The sequence below is a fragment of the Hemicordylus capensis genome, chromosome 6 (assembly GCF_027244095.1).
Source record: "Hemicordylus capensis ecotype Gifberg chromosome 6, rHemCap1.1.pri, whole genome shotgun sequence".
Classification (NCBI taxonomy): domain Eukaryota; kingdom Metazoa; phylum Chordata; class Lepidosauria; order Squamata; family Cordylidae; genus Hemicordylus; species Hemicordylus capensis.
The window spans coordinates 100772873-100793282 of NC_069662.1; the positions used below are offsets into that span (position 1 = coordinate 100772873).

At 42.8% G+C, this 20410-nt stretch overlaps 1 protein-coding gene across 1 annotated transcript in view; it reads right to left on the reverse strand.

Annotated features, from left to right (window-relative positions):
• Nucleotides 1-20410, reverse strand: part of LOC128331356 (prostatic acid phosphatase-like) — a 45662-nt gene that overhangs the window by 19077 nt on the left and 6175 nt on the right. The window contains exons 2-5 of the mRNA XM_053264699.1: nucleotides 16324-16419; nucleotides 14244-14330; nucleotides 12460-12612; nucleotides 119-217 (exon numbers count right to left, since the gene is read on the reverse strand). Of these exons, the coding sequence (XP_053120674.1) occupies nucleotides 119-217; nucleotides 12460-12612; nucleotides 14244-14330; nucleotides 16324-16419 (435 nt within the window). The remainder of the gene's footprint in view (nucleotides 1-118; nucleotides 218-12459; nucleotides 12613-14243; nucleotides 14331-16323; nucleotides 16420-20410) is intronic.

Genomic DNA, 20410 nt, shown 5'->3' on the forward strand with positions numbered 1-20410 from the left:
GATACTATCTCCCCCCCCATATGAAAAGCCTTCGGCATAATCAACAGCAAGTGGCATTTCAGGAAATTCAAATTATTTATCTCTCTCATCCCCATCCTTATATATTTATTAAAATTACCTCGTATGGTTGAATTTTGCTCTGGAATTCACTTGATGCCATTGTTTCTCTCAGAAGCTCCCTATAGCGTGCACAGTTAAAAATGGGAAAACGTAATTTCTGAAAGAAAGAAAAAAAGAGACTGATTATAACCAACTTCTAACTCCATGCTTCTCAACTAGAGTTTTTGTATAGCACTTATTTCTGCATGGGTTTGACATTGTTCAGAATGGTGCTGTACCTGCTTTTTAAAATCTGCAGTAACCTATAGGACAAATTCATTGACTTGGACACCTGATATTGCACCCAGACCCGAGGAGACACGGAGACATTACTATGGTGGAATTGGCCATTTTATTGAGGCTTAATTGTATTGTGCCAACGAGGCATAACAGCTGGGATTGGCCCTCCTCCCCTACAGTGCAGTCCCTATCAGGCAGGCCACAGCCGTAGCCGCCATTGCCTAAATGACCATGGCGATAGGACCTTGGCTCCAGGTTGCTCCTCTACTCTAAAGTGGGGACGCCCTTCTTTGATGACCTAAGGTCAGGTTTCCAATATTAACGCCATCCCTCCAAAGCTGCACAGCCATACGGAAAGGATGTCATGTGGAGAGAGGCTGGAGTTAAGCAGCAGCCCTGATCCGTCAAGCCTCAAGGGATCCTTCCTCCTTGATGTACAGAAGCTTACCTAAGGTGCTACACCCATTTTCTTAGCTGTTCCCCACTGGCGCTCGCCGGGCAGGGCCCGATTGCTGGGCCACGCCATGCCGGGCACCTAAAAGGCAGGTGGGCTTAAGAGCCTAAGACCCACCGCCGCACAGCCCCCGGGCATGCCGCTCGGTTGGCCAGGCCACGTGTTCCATGGCTGGCCAAGAGCACTTCCTGGGCACGTTCTCCCTCTTCACTGTCGGGAAGTGGACTTGGGCACACGCGCTGCCGGCTCGCCTGTTCCGGCTCCACCCCGGAAGCAGCTGGGGCCAATGGGAGCTAGCTTCCCGGTCCCACGTGTTCCTGAGGAGGGGGCTGTGGGCAAACTGGCCACATCATCAGGGGAGGTGGCCAGGGGCATAAGAATAACTATGCCAAAGCTATGCAGATCTTGCTCTGGTCAGGATCAGGATGGGATAAATCCTGGGAACCCTACTTAAGCCACTCTGGGCAATTACATCCAAGTTGGCCCACTCACACACAATTAGGGATATGAATGAGCATGTCACACTTCCACTCCCATGTCTGGCTCACTTCTAATCATTTGGACTGGGGTGGGGGTTAGTTATCTGGACCATATCCTTATATGCAATCTAAATACTACTTTAATATAATATTTAAATCATATGTGAACAAGTGGTTTGGATGAACCCTCATGTGATTAGGAGAAGGCGAGTGGCACATTAGACGTGCTTATTCACAGCTCTGAATGTGTGTGGGCAGAGTCAGCTCAAACCTATCGTCCAAATTGACCCCTTGAAGTTCCATGGTGGATTATTCAAATGATTGATTAATTCTTCTTTGGTTCACCCTGGGAAATATCCAGTCTGGCAGGTTAGTGCTAGGAATAAAATTTAAAGGAGAAGCCTCACAAAAGACTTTGAGTGAATAATTTGAGGCTTGTAGTGAATCTCTTAGGGGGAATTCCTCCAGTCTCCATAGTCATGATAAAGCCAAAGCAGAAGGCATGCATATTCTTTGTATGTTCCACATTCCTGGTAAAATGGGTATCAGTCATCAAGCACTTAAGTCCTTTCCTCCATATTAGCTACTACAATGCAAATAAAGGCATGCATTGGTACAGAAAATAGTATCCTGTTGCAAGCTAAGTTGGGCAAAGACATGAACTGCTATGCTGATTGGCCAGATGAAAGTCACACCACTGGTTAGAGGGAAAGGGTGCTCTGAGGTCACGTTGATTGGCACATAAGATGCTTCCAGGATCTTTGCCACTCTCTCCTATACAGGGTGTGTGTGTGTGTGTGTGTGTGTGTGTGTGTGTGTGTGTGTGTGTGTATAAGGCCTCTGGAGTGTTACAGCTCAGAGATATCCCAAAACATTTTGGTGCTTGAAGCCAAAAATCCATACTATTTGGATACTATGGATTCAAAACCCATGGTATCCAAATGGTACTAAAGATGCAGCAGTAAACAAAATATAGGATATATGATATACTATATATATATATATATATATATATATATATATATATATATATATATGATATTAAAAGTGTGCTAATAGCACATTTAACATTGTATCCATTTTATTAATGTAAGCTGCCCCAAGCAGTAGTTCGCGGGAGGGAAAGGTATCAATATTTTAAATGAATTAAAATATCACAGTGATGGGCTGTCATTCGGGAGGCCGGCACTTGGAGGAGCCCCCACCACCTCTGGAGATTGCCTCTCAAAATGAGGCTAATACAGCAGAAACATTTATTTCATGCTTATTGGACATATCAGAGAATGTTTGGTGTAATTTGTATGAGGGTACACTTATGCATATGGTTTGGTCCTGTCCGGTTATTGTTCCATTTGGGCTTGAAATCCATAAGACTGTTAACATGACTTTGCAGCATTCATTGTGTTATGTATGCCAGGGTGCTGTGTTTAATGGTGCCTTTTGTTCCTCTACAGATCTTGTAGTTTTTTGGGAGCTGTAGCTGTTGGGTGGAACTTCTGCAGATCCTAAGTGTATCAGTAAAGAGCTGTTGTGTTTTTAAGGCCTGTGTGTGTTCCCTCCATTTTTCCTGCTACAAACACAGCACTTTTTGGTGATGTGGATGGGATCTTCTGATCGCTGAAGACCAGCAGTAAGTGTGAATCTGTTCTCAAGTGCTTCTGGTAAGCAGTCGGGAAAGGCCCCAGATTGAAAACCTGAGCAGATCCTGTGCTAAAATGGCTGCTCTCACTTGGACACATTGAAGAGTTTGATATTAGTCTCCTTGTTTCCTGGGATTCATATGCAGAGAGGCTTTCGTTTTATCTTGAAGCAAACAAAATAGTTAACCCTGAACAAAAGTGAGCTGACATTTTGACTGACTGGGGGGCCCAAACATTTGCTATAATAAGAGCACTCTCTGCACCTGCTTTACCAAAGTTTAACACATTTGATGAACTTGTGGATTTACTGAAAGCTCATTTCTCACGAACACCATCAGTCGTTGTACAGAGATTTAAATTGCACACACGAGTTCAACAGCCTGGAAAAGGCATTGCTGCTTTTATCACAGAGCTGTGTAATCTCTCTCAACAGTGTAAATTTGGGGACTTCGTAGAAGATATGCGGAGGCATTGCCTTGTGTGTGGGGTTTATGATGAGGTACTGCAACAAAGGCTCCTGTCTGAGCCACATTAGACACTTGCAATGGATCAAGGAAAAAAATTAGTCAGTGAAACTCCATCACTACAAGTCACAGAATTCAAAGAGGCAACAACGAATGTACATGCTACCCATACCAAGCAGGCTGAAAATTCTGGACAACAGGGTCAGCAGAACACAGAAAATGCACCTGGACAGATAGGTCCAGACATAGCAATCCCTGCTCAGGCTGTGGAGGGTTGTATCAGTGCTCTGGGTGCAGATTCAAGAATGTTGCATGCAGGCTTTATAAGAAGAAGGGCCACCTTGATCAAGTATTCTGTTCAAAGTCCATCAGTAAGAAACCAGAGAATTGCAACAAGGAGTCACACCACCTAACTGTCAGCTAGCAGAGGTGATTAACCGATTAACCGATTTCCCAAGGTGTTTTGTGAGGAACTAGGAGCTTATAAAGGAAAGCCATTGTCATTCCACTTGGATCCATCTGTTGTACCAATTTACATGAAAGTCAGAAATGTGCTGTTCTTGCCAGGAGTGTATGCTTGCAAAACTTGATCTGGCCCAAGCACACCAGCAATTGGCTGTTGATGCTATAGCAGATGTCCAAACAATCATTACCCATTGTGGGGCATTCAGAGTTAAGCATCTCCAGTTTGGAATTTCTGTGGCTCCTGGAATGTTCCAACACTTCATGGAATCTCTGCTTTCTGGAATTACAGGTGTTGTGCCATATTTTAATGATGTCCTGATTATAGGATCAACAGAGGAGGAACTTGCTACTCGACTCCAGGAAGTTCTGCATCACTCTGACAAATCAGGTAACCATTTAAAAAGAAGAAGTGTGAAATTGGAACTTCCAGTGTCAGATTCTTGGACTGCTGCATTGATGCTTCTGGTATTCACCCCACCCAAAAAAGATATGTGCAATCTATGATGCATACTCCAAAAACAAAACAGGAGCTTCAGGTCCTCTAGGGCTACTCAGTTTTTACCATGTCTTTCTTCCACAAAAGGTTACTATTGCTGAGCCACTTCATTGTTTACTGGGGAAATGAGTTTCTTGGCGCTGGACTTGACACCATGAGGATACTATCTAATGAGCAATGATCTTGAAGCAGAATGAGGAATGATCCATGAGGAATTCCCCTGCTAACTGGGCAAAGAGGCACCTTTTACCGTGGTGATTATCTTCATTTAGCAGGGGGAGAGTAACTGGCCCTATGCACCCCCAGCACAGTACTTCCAGTAACTGTTGCTGGTGTGTGTCTTAAGTTTCTTTTTAGAATGTGAGCCCTTTGGGGACAGGGAGCCATCTTATTTGTTTGTTATTTCTCTTTGTAAACCACCCTGAGCCATTTTTGGAAGGGCGGTATAGAAATCGAATTATTATTATTATTATTATTATTATTATTATTATTATTATTATTATTAACAGGGGTAAGCAGTGAGGTGGACAAATTTTCAGATGATACCAAACTCTTTCAGATAGTGAAATCCAAAACGGATTGTGAGGAGCTCCAAAAGGATCTCTCCAAACTGGGTGAGTGGGCAATGAAATGGAAAATGTGGTTCAATGTTGGCAAGTGTAAAGTGATGCACATTGGGACGAAAAACCCCAGCTTCAAGTATACACTGATGGTATCTCAGCTGTCAGTGACTGTCCAGGAGAGGGATCTTGGGGTCGTGGTGGATAGCTCGTTGAAAGTGTCGACTCAATGCATGGCATCTGTGAAAAAGACCAATTCAATGCTAGGGATCATTAGGAAGGGGATTGAAAATAAAACTGCTAATATTATAATGCCCTTATACAAAACTATGGTGCGGCCACACCTGGAGTACTGCATACAATTCTGATCACCACATCTAAAAAGGGACATTGTAGAACTGGAAAAGGTGCAGAAGATGGCAACCAAGATGATCAGGGGCCTAGAGCACTTTTCTTATGAGGCAAGACTACAACACCTGGGGCTTTTTAGTTTAGAAAAAAAGACAACTGTGGGGAGACATGATAGAGGTCTATAAAATCATGCATGGCATGGAGAAAGTGGAGAGAGAGAAATTCTTCTCCCTCGCACATAACACTAGAACCAGGGGTCATCTCATGAAATTGATTGCCAGGAAATATAGGACCAACAAACGGAAGTACTTTTTCACACAACGCATAATCAACTTGTGGAATTCTCTGCCACAGGATGTGGTGACATCCAACAACCTGGATGGCTTTAAGAGGGGTTTGGATAACTTTATGGAGAAGAGGTCTATCATTGGCTACTAGTCAGAGGGCTATAGGCCACCTCCAGCCTTAAAGGCAGGATGTCTCTGAGTACCAGTTGCAGAGGAGTAACAGCACGAGAGCGGCATGCCCTCAACTCCTGCCTGTAGGCTTCCAGTGGCATCTGGTGGGCCACTGTGTGAAACAGGATGCTGCACTAGGTGGGCCTTAGGCCTGACCCAGCACGGCTGTTCTGTTCTAATGCCAAGAAAATATCGACTTGTGTGATTCTGTGCTTGTACATTATGATGAAAAGGAACCACTGTTCTTCACCACTGATGCTTCACCCTATGGTGTTGGAGCTGTGCTTAGCCACAGATTGCCAGATGGCACAGAGGTACCAGTGGCTTACTATGTTAGGACTATGTCTTCCACTGAAAGGAACTATCCACAAGTTGACAGAGAAGCCTTTGCTGTTATCACAGGAGTCAAGAAGTTCAACTACTATCTCCATGGATGGGCCTTTGAAATTCATACTGATCACAAACCTCTTTGGGGAATTTTCTCTAATTACAAGTCTACACCCCTAGTACTGTCACCTCGTATGCAATGCTGGAGGGGGTTTTTTTTTTGCTTAATGCTTATGATTATACACTTGTCTACAAGCCAGGAAGAACAATAGCTAATGCTAATGCTGATGCTGAGTTGCCTGCCACTTCGGATTTTGCTGTGCCAGCACCAATGGAAGTTTTGATGCTGGAGGCCCTCCTAGACTCACCCCATGAGGCTGATCAAATTGCAAAAATCAACCACTCAGGATTTCAAACTGGCTTGTGTTTTAAACTGGGTGTGGAAGGATTGGCCAATTGAGGAACTGCCAGAAGTATTTAAGTCATTCAAAAGCCACCAACATGAGATGTCTGCCCATAAAGGAAGTATTTTGTGGGGAAACGATGTTGTTCCAGAAGCAGATTGTCGAACCATTTTAGCCACACTACATGCAGCACATCCCGGAATTGTTCACATGAAAGCTTTGGCTAGAAGTTATATCTGGTGGTGTGGAATAGACTCAGACACTGAAAAGACTGTAAATGAGTGCAGCACATGCCAGGCTACTCGACATAACCTACAAAGGGCACCTATCCTTCCCTGGGAAGGGGCCAAGCAGCTTTGGTAGAGAATCCATATTGACTCTGCAGGACCATTTCAGAGAAATAATTTCCTGATCGTGGTAGACTCTTCCTTGAAATGGCTTGCAGTGGTCTTGGTGCCCTCACAAACATTTATTGCAACAATTAAAGCACTGCTCCATTTATTTGCAACCCATGGATTGCCTGACACTGTCATCTCAAACAATGGGTCCACATTCATATCAGCATTGCTTAAGGACTTGTGATCAGCCTCCCCTCCCTCTAAAGAGTGACAGTGAGTGAACCCTTGTCTCGACTGACAGGCTGGTGAACTCTGGGACAGCCAGTGGAGTTCCAGTGGAGGTGGTTGGGACCTAGAGAGCGGTTGCTGGGAATTCTGGGAACAAGAAGGGTGGTCTTTGTTGGAGAGAAGCATGTGTGGAAAGTCTTAGTGAGAGGCATGGAATTTTTCTCCCTCATGGTCAAAGCCAGTATGGAGGTTTCTCACATGGAATAACTGCAGATCCTTGAGATTGCAGGAAGCTTGATTCTCATCAGATGTTGGGTGAGTTTTCAAGGAAAGGGGTTTTTAGCATAGGGAACAGTCAGATTTTGCGTAAGAAAATTATATTTCTTTGTGTGTGTGCTTTGCATATTCCTGATACTGTTCTATTATTGTTTACCTGCAATGTAATTAAAATAAGATATACTAGCCTACACTCAACTCACCTGTAGCAAAAGACTCAGTAAACTTTTGATTGATTGATTATGTGACATCAAGTCGGTGTCAACTCTTAGGGACCACACAAATAGATTCTCTCCAGGATGATCTGTCTTCAACTTGGCCTTTAAGGTCTCTCAGTGGTGCATTCATTTTTGTCACAATTGAGTTCATCCACCTTGCTGCTGGTCATCCTCTTCTTCTCTTTCCTTCAACTTTTCCCAGCATTATGGACTTCTCAAGGGAACTGGGTCTTTGCATAATGTGTCCAAAGTATGATAGTTTGAGCCTGGTCATTTGTGCTTCGAGTGAAAATTCTGGATTGATTTGTTCTGTGATCCATTTGTTTGTTTTCCTGTCCATGGTATCCTCAAAAGTCTTCTCCAACACCAAAGTTTAAAAGCATCAATACTTTTCCTATCTTGCTTCTTCAAAGTCCATCTTTTGCATCTATAGAGTGTCACTGGAAAAACCATTGTCTGAACGATTCTAATCTTTGTAGGTATAGACACATCACAACATCTAACTATCCTTTCCAAGGCCTTCATTGCAACCCTACCAACTGCTAGTGTGCAGCGGATTTCTTGACTGCTGGATCGTTTACTGTTAATGGTCAATCCGAAAAGGCAGAAGCTATCCACCACTTCAGTGTCTTCATTATCAATTCTGTGGCTGGTTGCTGTACCCGTTATAAACTTTTAATCATGTCTAAATGCAGACTAAAACTGAAGGCTAAGACAACCTAATTTTGTAACCTACTAAGTATTTTTGAGTGTATTTAAGACCTAAAAGCCTCAGACGGAAGCAGTCTGTAGTAACGAAATAAAATTGGTTTTTTGTTCTTTTCTTTTTACGAGCCACTCAGAGTTGATTTTTAACTCAGGAAAAAGTGGGAGGGTGGAAGAGGGATTTCTCTGGTGCAAAAGCACCCTCAAGTGCTTAGAAGTTATTGGTTTTCTCATCAAGTGTAAGCCTACACATGGAAGATTTTTGTATTCCTCCAATACCAAAATAAAGAGAGTTTTCCCTGGGATTCCACCCTGAGCCCAGGGAGATTCAAGCACTGTTGATAAGAGGGGTGGGGGTGGCAGCATTTTAATTCTACCAGAAATATAGATTAGTTTTAGAAGAAGCCTAGCCAGGCAGCTCGCCAGGGATGATTCACCATTCAGCATTCCCCGCACCACCACACACACATGAGCTGCTCTGAGACAAAGACTTAATCTGCTATAGAACTTTATGAACAGAAACAAAGGATGCCCTGAAGTGAATTATTGGAGGAGACTGGTCAAAATGTCCTGCCAGGTTTCTGATTGCTCAACATGTTACTTCTTGCTCAACAAGAATCAGTCTAAAAACAGGTCTAAAAACCTGTCTTGACTGTCTCCATCCAGATTTAACTGAGGACTTAGGAGACAAACAGGAACATCCTCTAGATGCTGCTTTGTCAGCACCTACTCTCCCTTTATTTGTGCCACATAAACAGGTTTTTGCAAGGAACTATGGATCTGGACCAAGGTGGGTTCCTTCCACTATCTTTGAGGTCACTGGACCTGTGTCATTTAGGTTCAATGTGCAGATCGACCAGTGCGGCATCACCACATTGATCAATTGAGAAGGTGTTCGTCCCAGAGTGAGCTGACACCAGTGGACTTGTCAGAGGCATCTTCCTTGGGACAATCTGGAGCTGGTGTACCTGTAACACTCCCTGTGGCATTACCAGAGTCATCAAGGGATGAGAGTGATAGTTGCGCCTTGCCTGTGGCAATTGCAGAGGTGCAATCCCCTGGAGCTTCTATACCAGGGCTGCTCAATTTCGGCCCTTCTTCAGATGTTGGCCTACAGTTCCCATAATCCCTGGCTATTGGCCACTGTGGCTGGAGATTATGGGAGTTGTAGTCCGAAAACATATTGGGGGAGGCTAAGTTGAGCAGGACTGTTTTACATCCACCAGTAGAAGACAGTCTATGAAAAGGCTCCCTTTGTCAGCATTTGAACTGTTTGTTTTTAAAAGGTTATTAAAGGTAGAAGAAGAATTTTCAGCAATTTTCTCAAATTTCAATGAATTGTTTGTCCCTATATCTAATCTATATCTATATCTATATTTATATTTATATCTATATCTTTAGAACAAGTGTCCTCCCCCCCCCCCGCCCTTGACAGGTTATATTATGTTCAAGTTATGCTTAAGGGATCTTTTTTCTTTTTCAGTTATACAAAAAAACAACTCTCTCTCTGTAAAACATTTAATGCCTGAATAAGCAGTTTTAATTGTTATCAGTAAAGCCATCGAGTCAGCATTCTGTGAGTTATTTTTCCCCCTTCCCAGCCACATGTTCCCCCATCAGTTAGCCCACTGGGGCAGATAAATGATCTGATTTTCATCCCACAGCTCTTATGGGGAATACAGTTCCTTGGATTTCCTTTTAGAAAGCATCCTGATGACGAGTCACAAGTACAATAGCCTAGCCACTGACTACCTTAAGTCTGACCTAAGTGGCGAGTCAGTGTAAGTGAAAGCCAAAAACAAAAGAACTTTCTAAAAAATAAAATAAAATAATCCCATCAATTCTACCCTGCAACTCAAATCAAACCAAACCAGTTGTAGTGATAGGCTTGAGGGAGGACTAGGCCTCAATTAGAGTAACTGCTTGGAGGGTGGGCTTCTCCAAATAAAGCCTGGGAGAATCAAATCCCTGTGGCCCAATCCAGAGTGCAGGGTTTTCTGGACAACAGCCTATAGAGCAGTGTTTCTCAAACTTTTTGGAGTCAAGGACCGCTAAATTCTTCGTGCAGAGTTTCAAGGACCGCTACATTCTTCATGCGCAGTTTCCCGGACCAGCAGTTAGTAAAGGGGTTTCAAGTCTGTCTATCTGTCTGTCTGTCTATCTATCAGACTTCTATACTGCCCAAAACTTGCATCTCTGGGCAGTTTAGAATGAAAATAATATAAGCATTAAAATAATTAAATTTGGAATCTTTTGCAAACATTGAATATTAGGGGTTCTTAACCTTGGGTCCCTCAGTTAAACTCCCATAACCCCCAACAACAATGGCATTTGGCCATTATGGCTGGGGATTATGGGAGTAGAAGTCCACCAACGTCTGGGTACCCAAGGTTGAGAACCCCTGAATCTAAAAGCCTGGGTGAACAAATTTGTCTCCAGTATGTCTGGAGTGGAGGTGCTTGTGATTACTCAATGGAGAGGGGATGCTGGGCCATTGGAAAAATTCAAAAGCTACATGGGGCCAATGAAAACAACATACAAGCAAGCCCCACTGATGCAAGAGGGAAACAGTGTTCCCTCTCAAGGCGCCTCGACCACAACAGGCAGCTGGGTTTCAATCAACCAATCTTTGGCTGCAAACAATGAGCATGCAAGAACCAGCAGCCCTTCAAGTGGCGCCCACTGCCATACTTTTTCCTCCATGCCCCCGCATCGCATACAGTTTGAAGCTGTAAAGATAGGGAATAAGATAGCTATAGGAAGATCTCAGCAGCACGTGGAGGCAAGGCACAAGAAGGGTCCCATGCCTCCGTGATACTCTTCCTCTTCCGTGCCATGTGCAAAATTGAGGAAGTGAGTGCCTTGATTTAAGGGGGTGGGGTTGACTCCCAGTCAGGGACCGGCACTCAACCCTTTGGGGACCGGCAGCGGTCCAGGGACCGGTGGTTGAGAAACACTGCTATAGAGGATATATGTGTTAGAGTTTAGTTCTTCCATGGAGGCCTCTGGATGAGATCTGATCAGCAGCTACTGTAGGGGAAAGGGTGACTAACAGCCTTGGAAGCAACTTGAAGTTCCTTACTTAGAAGTAAGTAGGAAGGATAGGGACCAGTTTCACTAGATGCATCAGGGATTATTTTTTTTAAGTGCTTGGATCTGACTGCATGGTTCTTGTAGTTCCTGGGGCAGAGCTTTACTTGAATTGAAGCAGCGATTGTGATGCCTCTATAATTTTCCCTATCTTCCAATTCTTAATAAATCCTCATTGTTATAGAGTGTCACTACTTAGTGGGTCTTGCCCTAGTCACATGCTCTTGAAAGCCTAAGACTGCTCAAGCCTTTCTTGTAGTGGATGGTGGCAGCCTACCCAGGACTCCTCACAGCTAGAGGAGTCTTTGATCATTACACCAGTGCCTTACTATAAAAGAGCAAGCCCTAGAGTGGGCAGTTTACCTGCTCCATTCACAGGTGGGAAGACTTTTGCTTAAGGCTCCGTAAATACCATCTACCACAGTAGCCCATTTTCTGCCTCTTTGTTTCAACATACACTTTCCAACATCAGAAAAATCCCATCTTGTCTCTCTTATGGGTCAGCAAGGACACAGCATAACAGAACTGCAACAGTCCCAGTGGCTGGTTGCTTACTGTCTAAGTACAGTGGGGCAGAGTCGGTTCTCAGTGCTACTACAACAAGGAAACGAAGGACTCTCTTGTGTTGGCACAGGGAGCTGTGTTCTAATGTTGTTGTGCAGCAGTTAATAGTAGGACTGGACTATAACTGTAAGAGGTGGAACTGAGCTTTTGCTCCTGTCTGCTTCAAAAGGTCTTTGGGGCTATAAAGTTCTGATGAAGGAAATGGTTTCTTTTAAATGGAAATGTGCACTCATTTTTACATAAGAATGTAAGTTTTCCTATGAAGAGCATAAAGGGCAGGGAGGATTTTTCACAGTAGCATGTGAGCCACCTAATGGCGTAGCAGGGAAATAACTTGTCCAGGGAGCAAGTGGTTGCTGGTTCGAATCCCCGCTGGTATGTTTCCCAGACTATGGGGAACACCTATGAGAAGAATCTTCCCAGACTATGGGAAACACCTATACAGTATCAGGCAGCAGCGATACAGGAAGATGCTGAAGGGCATCATCTCATACTGCACGGGAGATGGCAATGGTCAACCCCTCCTGTATTCCACCAAAGAAAACCACATGGCTCTGTGGAGTTGACGTAGACTCGATGGCACAACTTTACTTTATGACTCACCGGACTGTATGCCTTTGGAACAACATGTACTGGGATGGGTTGCCAAAGTATTTTAGAATTCCAGATTTGAGCATCAGCAGGTGGGAAGAGACCAGCAAGATTTGCTTGGGCACTCATAATGGTTCGATCAAGTTCTGTGCTCTTGATTAAGATCTAAAAGGAATAAAGGAAACCCTTTATTAGAAGGATTTGGTTGGAAGCGATTTCCTTCCTGGACCATCTCAAGAAGCAGTCTTCATGGAATGCTCCACAGGTCCTGTGGGAGAAGAATCTTTAGGGGCTGTGCTTCCATCATCACCTTTCCCTGAGAATGTCTCCCCTCTAGCATTCTGGATACCAATAATTCCTCTCTCAAAATTGCCTCTGCTCCTGGTATCCTGCCTTTGCCACCATGCTAATCCCTGAAGCAGCACGGAGTGGATACATCAGGAGACATGCCCATGTCTCTGGAGCACATCACTCAGGACCAGAGTGTTACCCCTTTGATTCAGAGCTGATCTCCAAGGGGCAAGACCACACATTTCTCTGCAGCATTATTGCAGGCTGCAATAGGGTTCTCATAACTGCTTGAGCATCAGTTTAGGTTATCTGCTTGCTGACCTTAGTTTTGTCCGCACATCCACTATATTTTGTCCTGGGTTTGCCTGCCACTCTAGGGTTTTGACTTGTGCTGTGTGCTCACCATTGCTGTCTGCCAATCTTCAAGTCCACCTATTGTCAGGATATAATGTACTCTTCACAACCTTGCCACCACTGCAACTTGGCGGCAGCAGCTTCTCTGCAGACCTCATAGAAGAGACCCTCAACCACCCAAATTAGTTGCTGTAATTAAAGAGCGTGGCCCCACCACCCTTCCATAATATTTGATACAATACCAATATGGAGACATTTTTCATTGGAATCCATTTTTGATGAAAAATGCCCTGATAGGGCCTTCATCACCTAGGATTATCGGGCTGATGTGATGCACAGCCCTTCTCTGACAATTTCTAAAAATTCAGTTAAGACTCATTTGTTCATCCAGGCTTTTAATTAGACTTACAGTTTTAAACATTGTGTTAAATATTAAGTTACTTTAATGTTTTAACATTTTAATTTTGTATTAATTTGTATTTTATTGTAAACCACCCAGAGACATAGGTTTTGGGTGGTATCTAAATGTTAAATAAATAAAGGTGCTCTTATCTCACTAATCCCAGGACCTCTGTTCCAGGCAATTAATTTTTTGTCTTCAGCCACCTAAATTGTTCCAACACTATACACTTTGTGCTACACCAGATTGTTACAGTTTTCAGTATTTCCTTTCTTCTGCAAGGAAGCTATCAACTGTTGATCTGCCTACTTTATACATGTGTTGTCCAGTTTATTCAGGCATTCAGATGGATTCAAGAAAACACCCTCAGGTATCTGAATTGTCTTGTGGTAGCAAGCATGACTTGTCCCCTTAGCTAAGCAGCATCCACCCTGGTTGCATATGAAAGAGAGACTAGAAGTGTGAGCACTGAAAATATTCCCCTCTGGGGATGGAGATGCTCTGAGAAGAGCAGAAGGTTCCAAGTTCGCTCCCTGGCTTCTCCAAGATAGGGCTGAGAGAGATTCCTGCTTGCAACCTTGGAGAAGCCACTGCCAGTCTGAAGACAATACTGAGCTAGATAGACCAATGGTCTGACTCAGTATATGGCAGTTTCCTATGTTCCTAATTCTCAGGATTTGATATTGTGAACTATATTTATCCACTGAACATTTTATGGAAGAATCTCTTTCTAAAAAGTTCCAGTATTCACCTCATCTTGTCTGTAGTCAGGACTCAGGAAGTTTGAATATCTCTTCCTTATGTATTGTCCGAGTTCATACTGTTGCCGCATTCCAAGCTGTGGAAACAATATAGGCAAGACTCTATTATACTGAAAATATATTCTGAAATTATACAATTTATAGAATTACACAATTATACAATTATACAATTTCAGAATCCTTTGTTATTTTGAATGATTTCATGGGGCACTTTTAAAATGTAGCTATATATCAAATCCCCATTCAGCCATGAGACTTGCTGGGTGACTCTGGGCTGGTCACTTCTCTCTCAGCCTCACCTACTTCACAGGGTTGTTGTGAAAGAGAAACTTAAGTATGTAGTCCACCGCTCTGGGCCCCTTGGAGGAAGAGCAGGATATAAAATGTATAATAATAAAGAGCACCTCAACACCATAGGGGTCACAGAAACCACCATCAGCCAATTACAAAAAGCAGCTTTACTGGGAACAGCCTATATTCTGCGACGATATCTATAACAATTGACAATAAAATTCAGCCATCCCAAGTCAATGAGAAGGACTCGATGTCTGGATAAAACAAATCAGTCAATAACACCTGTCTGACTGTGTAAACAAGAAATAATAATAATAATATTTTCACATGATGAAGCTTGAATACCAATCAAGGTTCCATTCCTCCAAGCTACATTTTAAAAGTGCCCCCTGAAACTATTCACAACAAAAAGACAGTTATGTTATCAACTGGTCCAATTTAGCACTTTAAGACTTTGCTTTGCCTACAATCCAGATCCATCTAGAAACTACCATAATTTGAAATGCTGAGAAAAATTCAGATTAGGGGGAAATCAATGTGCATTTCTGCAAACAAAATTGAGTTAACATTTCCTTCAGAATCTTCTCCCAATTCATTTTTCTTTCTTTCTTTCTTTCTTTCTTTTTTTTTAAAATGGGTTCACATTTCTGTTTCTCTAAACAATATTGTAAAAATTATGGGTAACAAAAAATTAAAATACATTGTGCAAATCAAATTGGGTTTATTCAGATGTAATATCTGAATAAATCCATCACAATGGATTCCCTTTGCATCATTTTGGTTATCTTGTACAATTTGTGAAACTTTAAAGATTGTTGTGAAGTGGTTAGAGTTTTGGACTAGATCTCAGGAGACCTGAGTTCAAATCCACCCCCTAAGCAATGAAGAGCTTAGTGATCTTAGCAGAGTCACTAACTCTCTGTCAAACTTGCCTCACAGGGCTGTTGTGAGGATAAAATGGGGGTAGGAGAAGAACCGTGTCAACTACTCTGCAGAACGGGTGGGATATATATGTTATAAATAAGAAATAAATGCTGGAGCAGAATTCTCGGTATCTTGGCATGCCTACGGCAAATAAAGAGTTGTGAGACTGAGCATAAGCTTGATCCATCCAACCTCTGATCCTTCAACACTACAACAGAGAATATACACCTGACTTTGCTCTATGTAAAAGTTAGCCACTAAGTTCCCTATGGCATTGACTTCTCCAATGTCAATTATTCATCTCAGGGCTGCCTTGTGCATGAGAATGCATTGAGGTGGTCGTTCTTTGTGCCTTGCCACCATGCCAAATGCCCCTTGCAGGAACCAAATGCTGCCTGACCCCGCCCCCCACTGCTGCCAACCTCCTCTTCTTCCTCCTGCCAGATGGAATAGGAGCAGTGGAGAAGAGGACAGTGGTGAGGAGATGCTCTAGCCTGCCCTGCTATTCTTCTCTCTTCCACTTCTTTCCTCACTCTGTCCTGGCAGGAGGAGGTTGGTAGAGCAGGTAGCATTTTGTCTCAACACGACAGCTTTTGGTACCTGTGATAGTTAAGGCATATGATGCAGAGGTGGCACAAATGGGGGCATCCAGTGCCTGTGGAGGCATGGGGTGGCATTCAATGTCCACCTCAGGGACCCAAAGCCCTTGAACCACCTCTGACCATTATTATGACTTCTAGAGGGGTAGCCATGTTTGTCTGTTGCAGACTATAATGATGATATTACTTGATTTGTAAGTCTTCCTTATCTTTATTTGGCCAATACTTTCGTGTCTATGAAAAATGGACATACCTGAGTCAGCTGTCCAAATCCTTGTGGCCATGATTTTTCATTGTACAGATCTTTGGGATAGTTTTCAATGGGGCTTCTGTCACCATGCCGATAAAGCTACCGAGGTGATGTAAAGAAAGACTGTGTTATTGTACTGCTTCAGCCCTAGTTATTACACATGTAAAGGCATTTTTCTTCTTTTTGGAAAAAATATTATTATTATTATTATTATTATTATTTATTACTGAAATATAAAAAACACAACATAGATACAAATATAACATCACTTTTTGTTGAAATATCAGTCATATGTTATGTCCATGGAAAGGCAGGAAAAGAACAATCAGAGTGATTAAAAGGATTTGAAATAGTTTATTGAAGTGAAGCAATACAACACCAGTGTTTTTCCAATAAGTATCTCATTCCTCATAGGAGCCATATATATAGCAAGTGCACCTTTCAGGTAATTTTGTGTGCCACTTAATTTGCAGCAAACAAGGTTATTGAAATGTTACACAAAGTAAAAATTGAAGTGAATTTCAGTGTTTCTTCCAGAGCAAAACATCTGAGAATTTTCAAGGGAAGTCAAATGTGTTTTTTTAGAAAAAGCTATAGTTTCCAGAGGGTTTCTGTACATTCCTGCTTTGGAAAAGCACTTGAAAAGTCTACTCCTCCCAGAATTCCTTGCACACACCTCCAGCTGCACTCCATTTGCTGTCCCAGCCATCACCAGGGCAACACAGGGCTCGGCTTCCCACAAAGGAGCCCCCCCCATACTGAAGCCACACTGTAGTACATGGAGGCAGCCATGCTGGGAGTAGTCGTCTCCTTCCAGAACCAAGGGGATGGTGCAACTTATTCGGATTCAGCCACGCCTTCTAGTCATTATGACAATATGCTACCTCCAGGTTCAGAGGCAGTATGCATCTGGATACCAGTTGGTGGGAAGCAACGACCAGAAAAGGCTATTTGCCCCTATGATCCACTTCTTGGCTTCCCAGAGGTGTCTGGTTGACCACTGAATGAAGTGGAATGCTAGCCTAGATGGACTGATCCAGCAGAGCCCTTCTTATTTTCTTCCAGCCAGAGACAGACCTCCTTCACTTCAAATAATGCTCTGAACATGGGGTTCCCAACCAGTAGAGTACCAGGGGTACTCCAGATGTTGCTGAACTACAACTCTCATCACCCCCCAACTATAATTTATTGTGGCTGGGGATGATGGGAGTTGTAGTTCAGCAACATCTGGAGTATCACTGGTTGGGAACCCCTGCTCTGGACCATCAGAAGAATTATCTGGTGGAAAGCAAAACTGAGTTGTCTGCATCCTGACAGGTAACCTGTCATTGTTTGGAAATCCCCAGACATCGAGCTGACGTGAATATCCTTGATCAAAAGATTCAGTGGTTTTGGTTGGCAGTACAATAAGACATTAATTGTTGTGTCATATCTTCTTCTGTCGACATTACAATGTATTACTAAAATATTACCTCCCTGTATTACCAAAGAATGTGGCACAACTGTAGTTGCACAGAAGTGCATATTCATTATTGGTTCATCGGGTAAGCCCTAACATTGAACCAGGTACTATTACACTGAAATCAGTAACCTACTGGCTACCTACTGGACAGCTCCCATGCTTCTTAGCAATTGACCTTCTGACTTGCATTAACCTTGTTGAGTAGCTGTCTTGCCATCAGGATGGAGCAGTATGTATGGATACAAACACAAACAATTTAATTATCAATTAATTCTCTTTGCTCTTATTATTTGTCACATTTATATACTACCCTATATAAAATCTCAGGGCAGTTTGCAATCCAAACTACCAAAAATCATATAAACAGATTAAAATTACTATCCATTAAACTTTAAAACATCATAAACTAAAACCTGATAAAACAGGTGTGTTTTCAAAAGTTGTTTAAAAACAACCAGAGATGGGGAGATTCTGGTTTCATTTGGTGATGTGTTCCAGAGCCTCAGGGCAACCTTAGAGAAGGCCCATTTTTCGGTTGCCACCAAACAAGCTGGTGGCAACTGCAACCAGACCTCCCCTGAGCTATTAAGTGCTTTATAGTTAATAACTAGCACTTTGTATTTTGCCTGGAAACTAATTGGCAGCCAATCTCTAGTTCTTTTAAAATAGGAATAATGTGGTCTCTTTGGGTGGCCACAGAGACCAACCTGGCTGCTGCATTCTGCACCAGTTGCAGTTTCTGAACTATGTACAAAGGCAGCCCAACGTAGAGTCCATTGCAGTAATCAAGCTTGGATGTTACCAGTATATGCACCACATTTTTAAGGTTGTTCTATTTCAAGAAATGGACAAAGCTGAAGGAGGAAATGGTCTGGGCCAATAGAGTCCTAGACTAGAGGTTCTCCATGGAGTCAGCACTCTACTCACCAGCTCAAAGCACTTCTTCCTGTGTTGTCCCCTGGCTTTTCACAATCTAGGATGGGAGCGAAAGAGGCAGATAGAGGACACTTCCAGCTACTGAACTGATGGGTGTAATAAGGTGGGGAGGGAAGTGTATGCATATCTGCTTGTGGAGGGAGGTGTGGAAGGCAAAAGAGAGAGAGAGATTGGGAATCAGGGAAAACTTGGGCCATACTTCCTGCACTGTGCAAGAAGGGCACATGTTGCTCCCCTGCCTCAGCACCCACAGAGGCTTGAACGGCCACGGTGGGACACTCATTGCAGTCATTTGTTGGACGGGTTGCTTCAGCTCAGGAAGGCTAATTCGTTGGAAAGTTGGTGCTGTGATCCCAATCATTTTATATCACATGTCGTGGCTGCCAAGATCAAAAAGCATGTGGCACCTTAAACCCAATTAATCATGAGCTTTTATAGGAGGAGGCACCATTTGTGAGGTGGCACAATTGACAGTTACCTCCCTCTCCATGGTTTAGACCACATATAGTTATTCCTCTGGAGCCCTAGACTGTCTTCAAAGAACTGCAGAAAAAGCAAGATGACGTTCGGAATGAAAACACCTGACTAAACAGTAGTCAGGGATTTCACCTACCGTTTGGTCCTATTATCTTCCATCAGCTAGATGGAGGTCGGTATGTGTGCAGGGCTCAGTCCTCCTCCTGGAGGTGTGGGGCCAGGGGGTCCTCAGACCCTCAAAAGTCTGAAAAACCCTGGATGAACATCTGGAGAGACCTATCTGCAATCATTGGACTGCATGGGAAGAGGCATTTCCATCGCCCAGATACGGACGACCTGCTATAAATCTACTTTTTAATCTGCTCTAATAAATCTCTGAGATTACTACGGCTGTGAGTTTGCCAGATCTACGGGTTTTTTATTGTCAACTTTTGCTTATTTTCTGCTATCTTCTATTTTTGTATCTTTCTATGGACTTCGCTAGAGAGCTCAGCATTCCAATGCTATTAGCTTTTAGATTTGCTTTGAGTAATCCTTTTAAAATGTTTGGCTACAGCAATTACTTATTTTATCTTGATCTTTAACCTACTCGTAATCCTTTGGAGATGATTATGGAATCTGTATTTTCTGAGAACCCTCCTTGAACTTCTCAGTGAAAATGTACAGCATCTGCAATGGAGAAGAAGAATGACGAAGAAGATTGGCTTGGAGAGAAAAGCAGCTTTTTAATGGATTTGTTTTTTATTATTCTGCAATGCCACATATTTACACATTTAACCAGCTTATGTTTTACTTATAAAGTCCTAAGTGGAAAGATCTAGTTTATCTGCGTCTTGGGAGGATTTGCTTGGCAGGATTCTGAAAGATCTTCCTTGAATTTATAGTCCCTTCTGTTTGCATGGCTGTCAAAGTGTTTTATGGCTGGACAATTATCTTCCTATTACCAACTATTTGAAGCTCTGATTGGGGAAATACAAGTGAATGGAGACAACTGGCTGTTTCGGCAGAGGAAGAGGAGGGTTGCCTTCTCATGTTCTTTCTCTCTTTATTGGAATCAGGACTTTTCTGTCTTTTGTAGTTTAATATCACTGATGGAACTGCCATTTAATAGCAGTTAATGTCAATTAGCATTTTGTATTGGGATTTTGACTTTACTTTGAAGAATTTCTAAATTTGTTACTCAGCTGAGTTGGAGTGATTATGATTTATTATTCT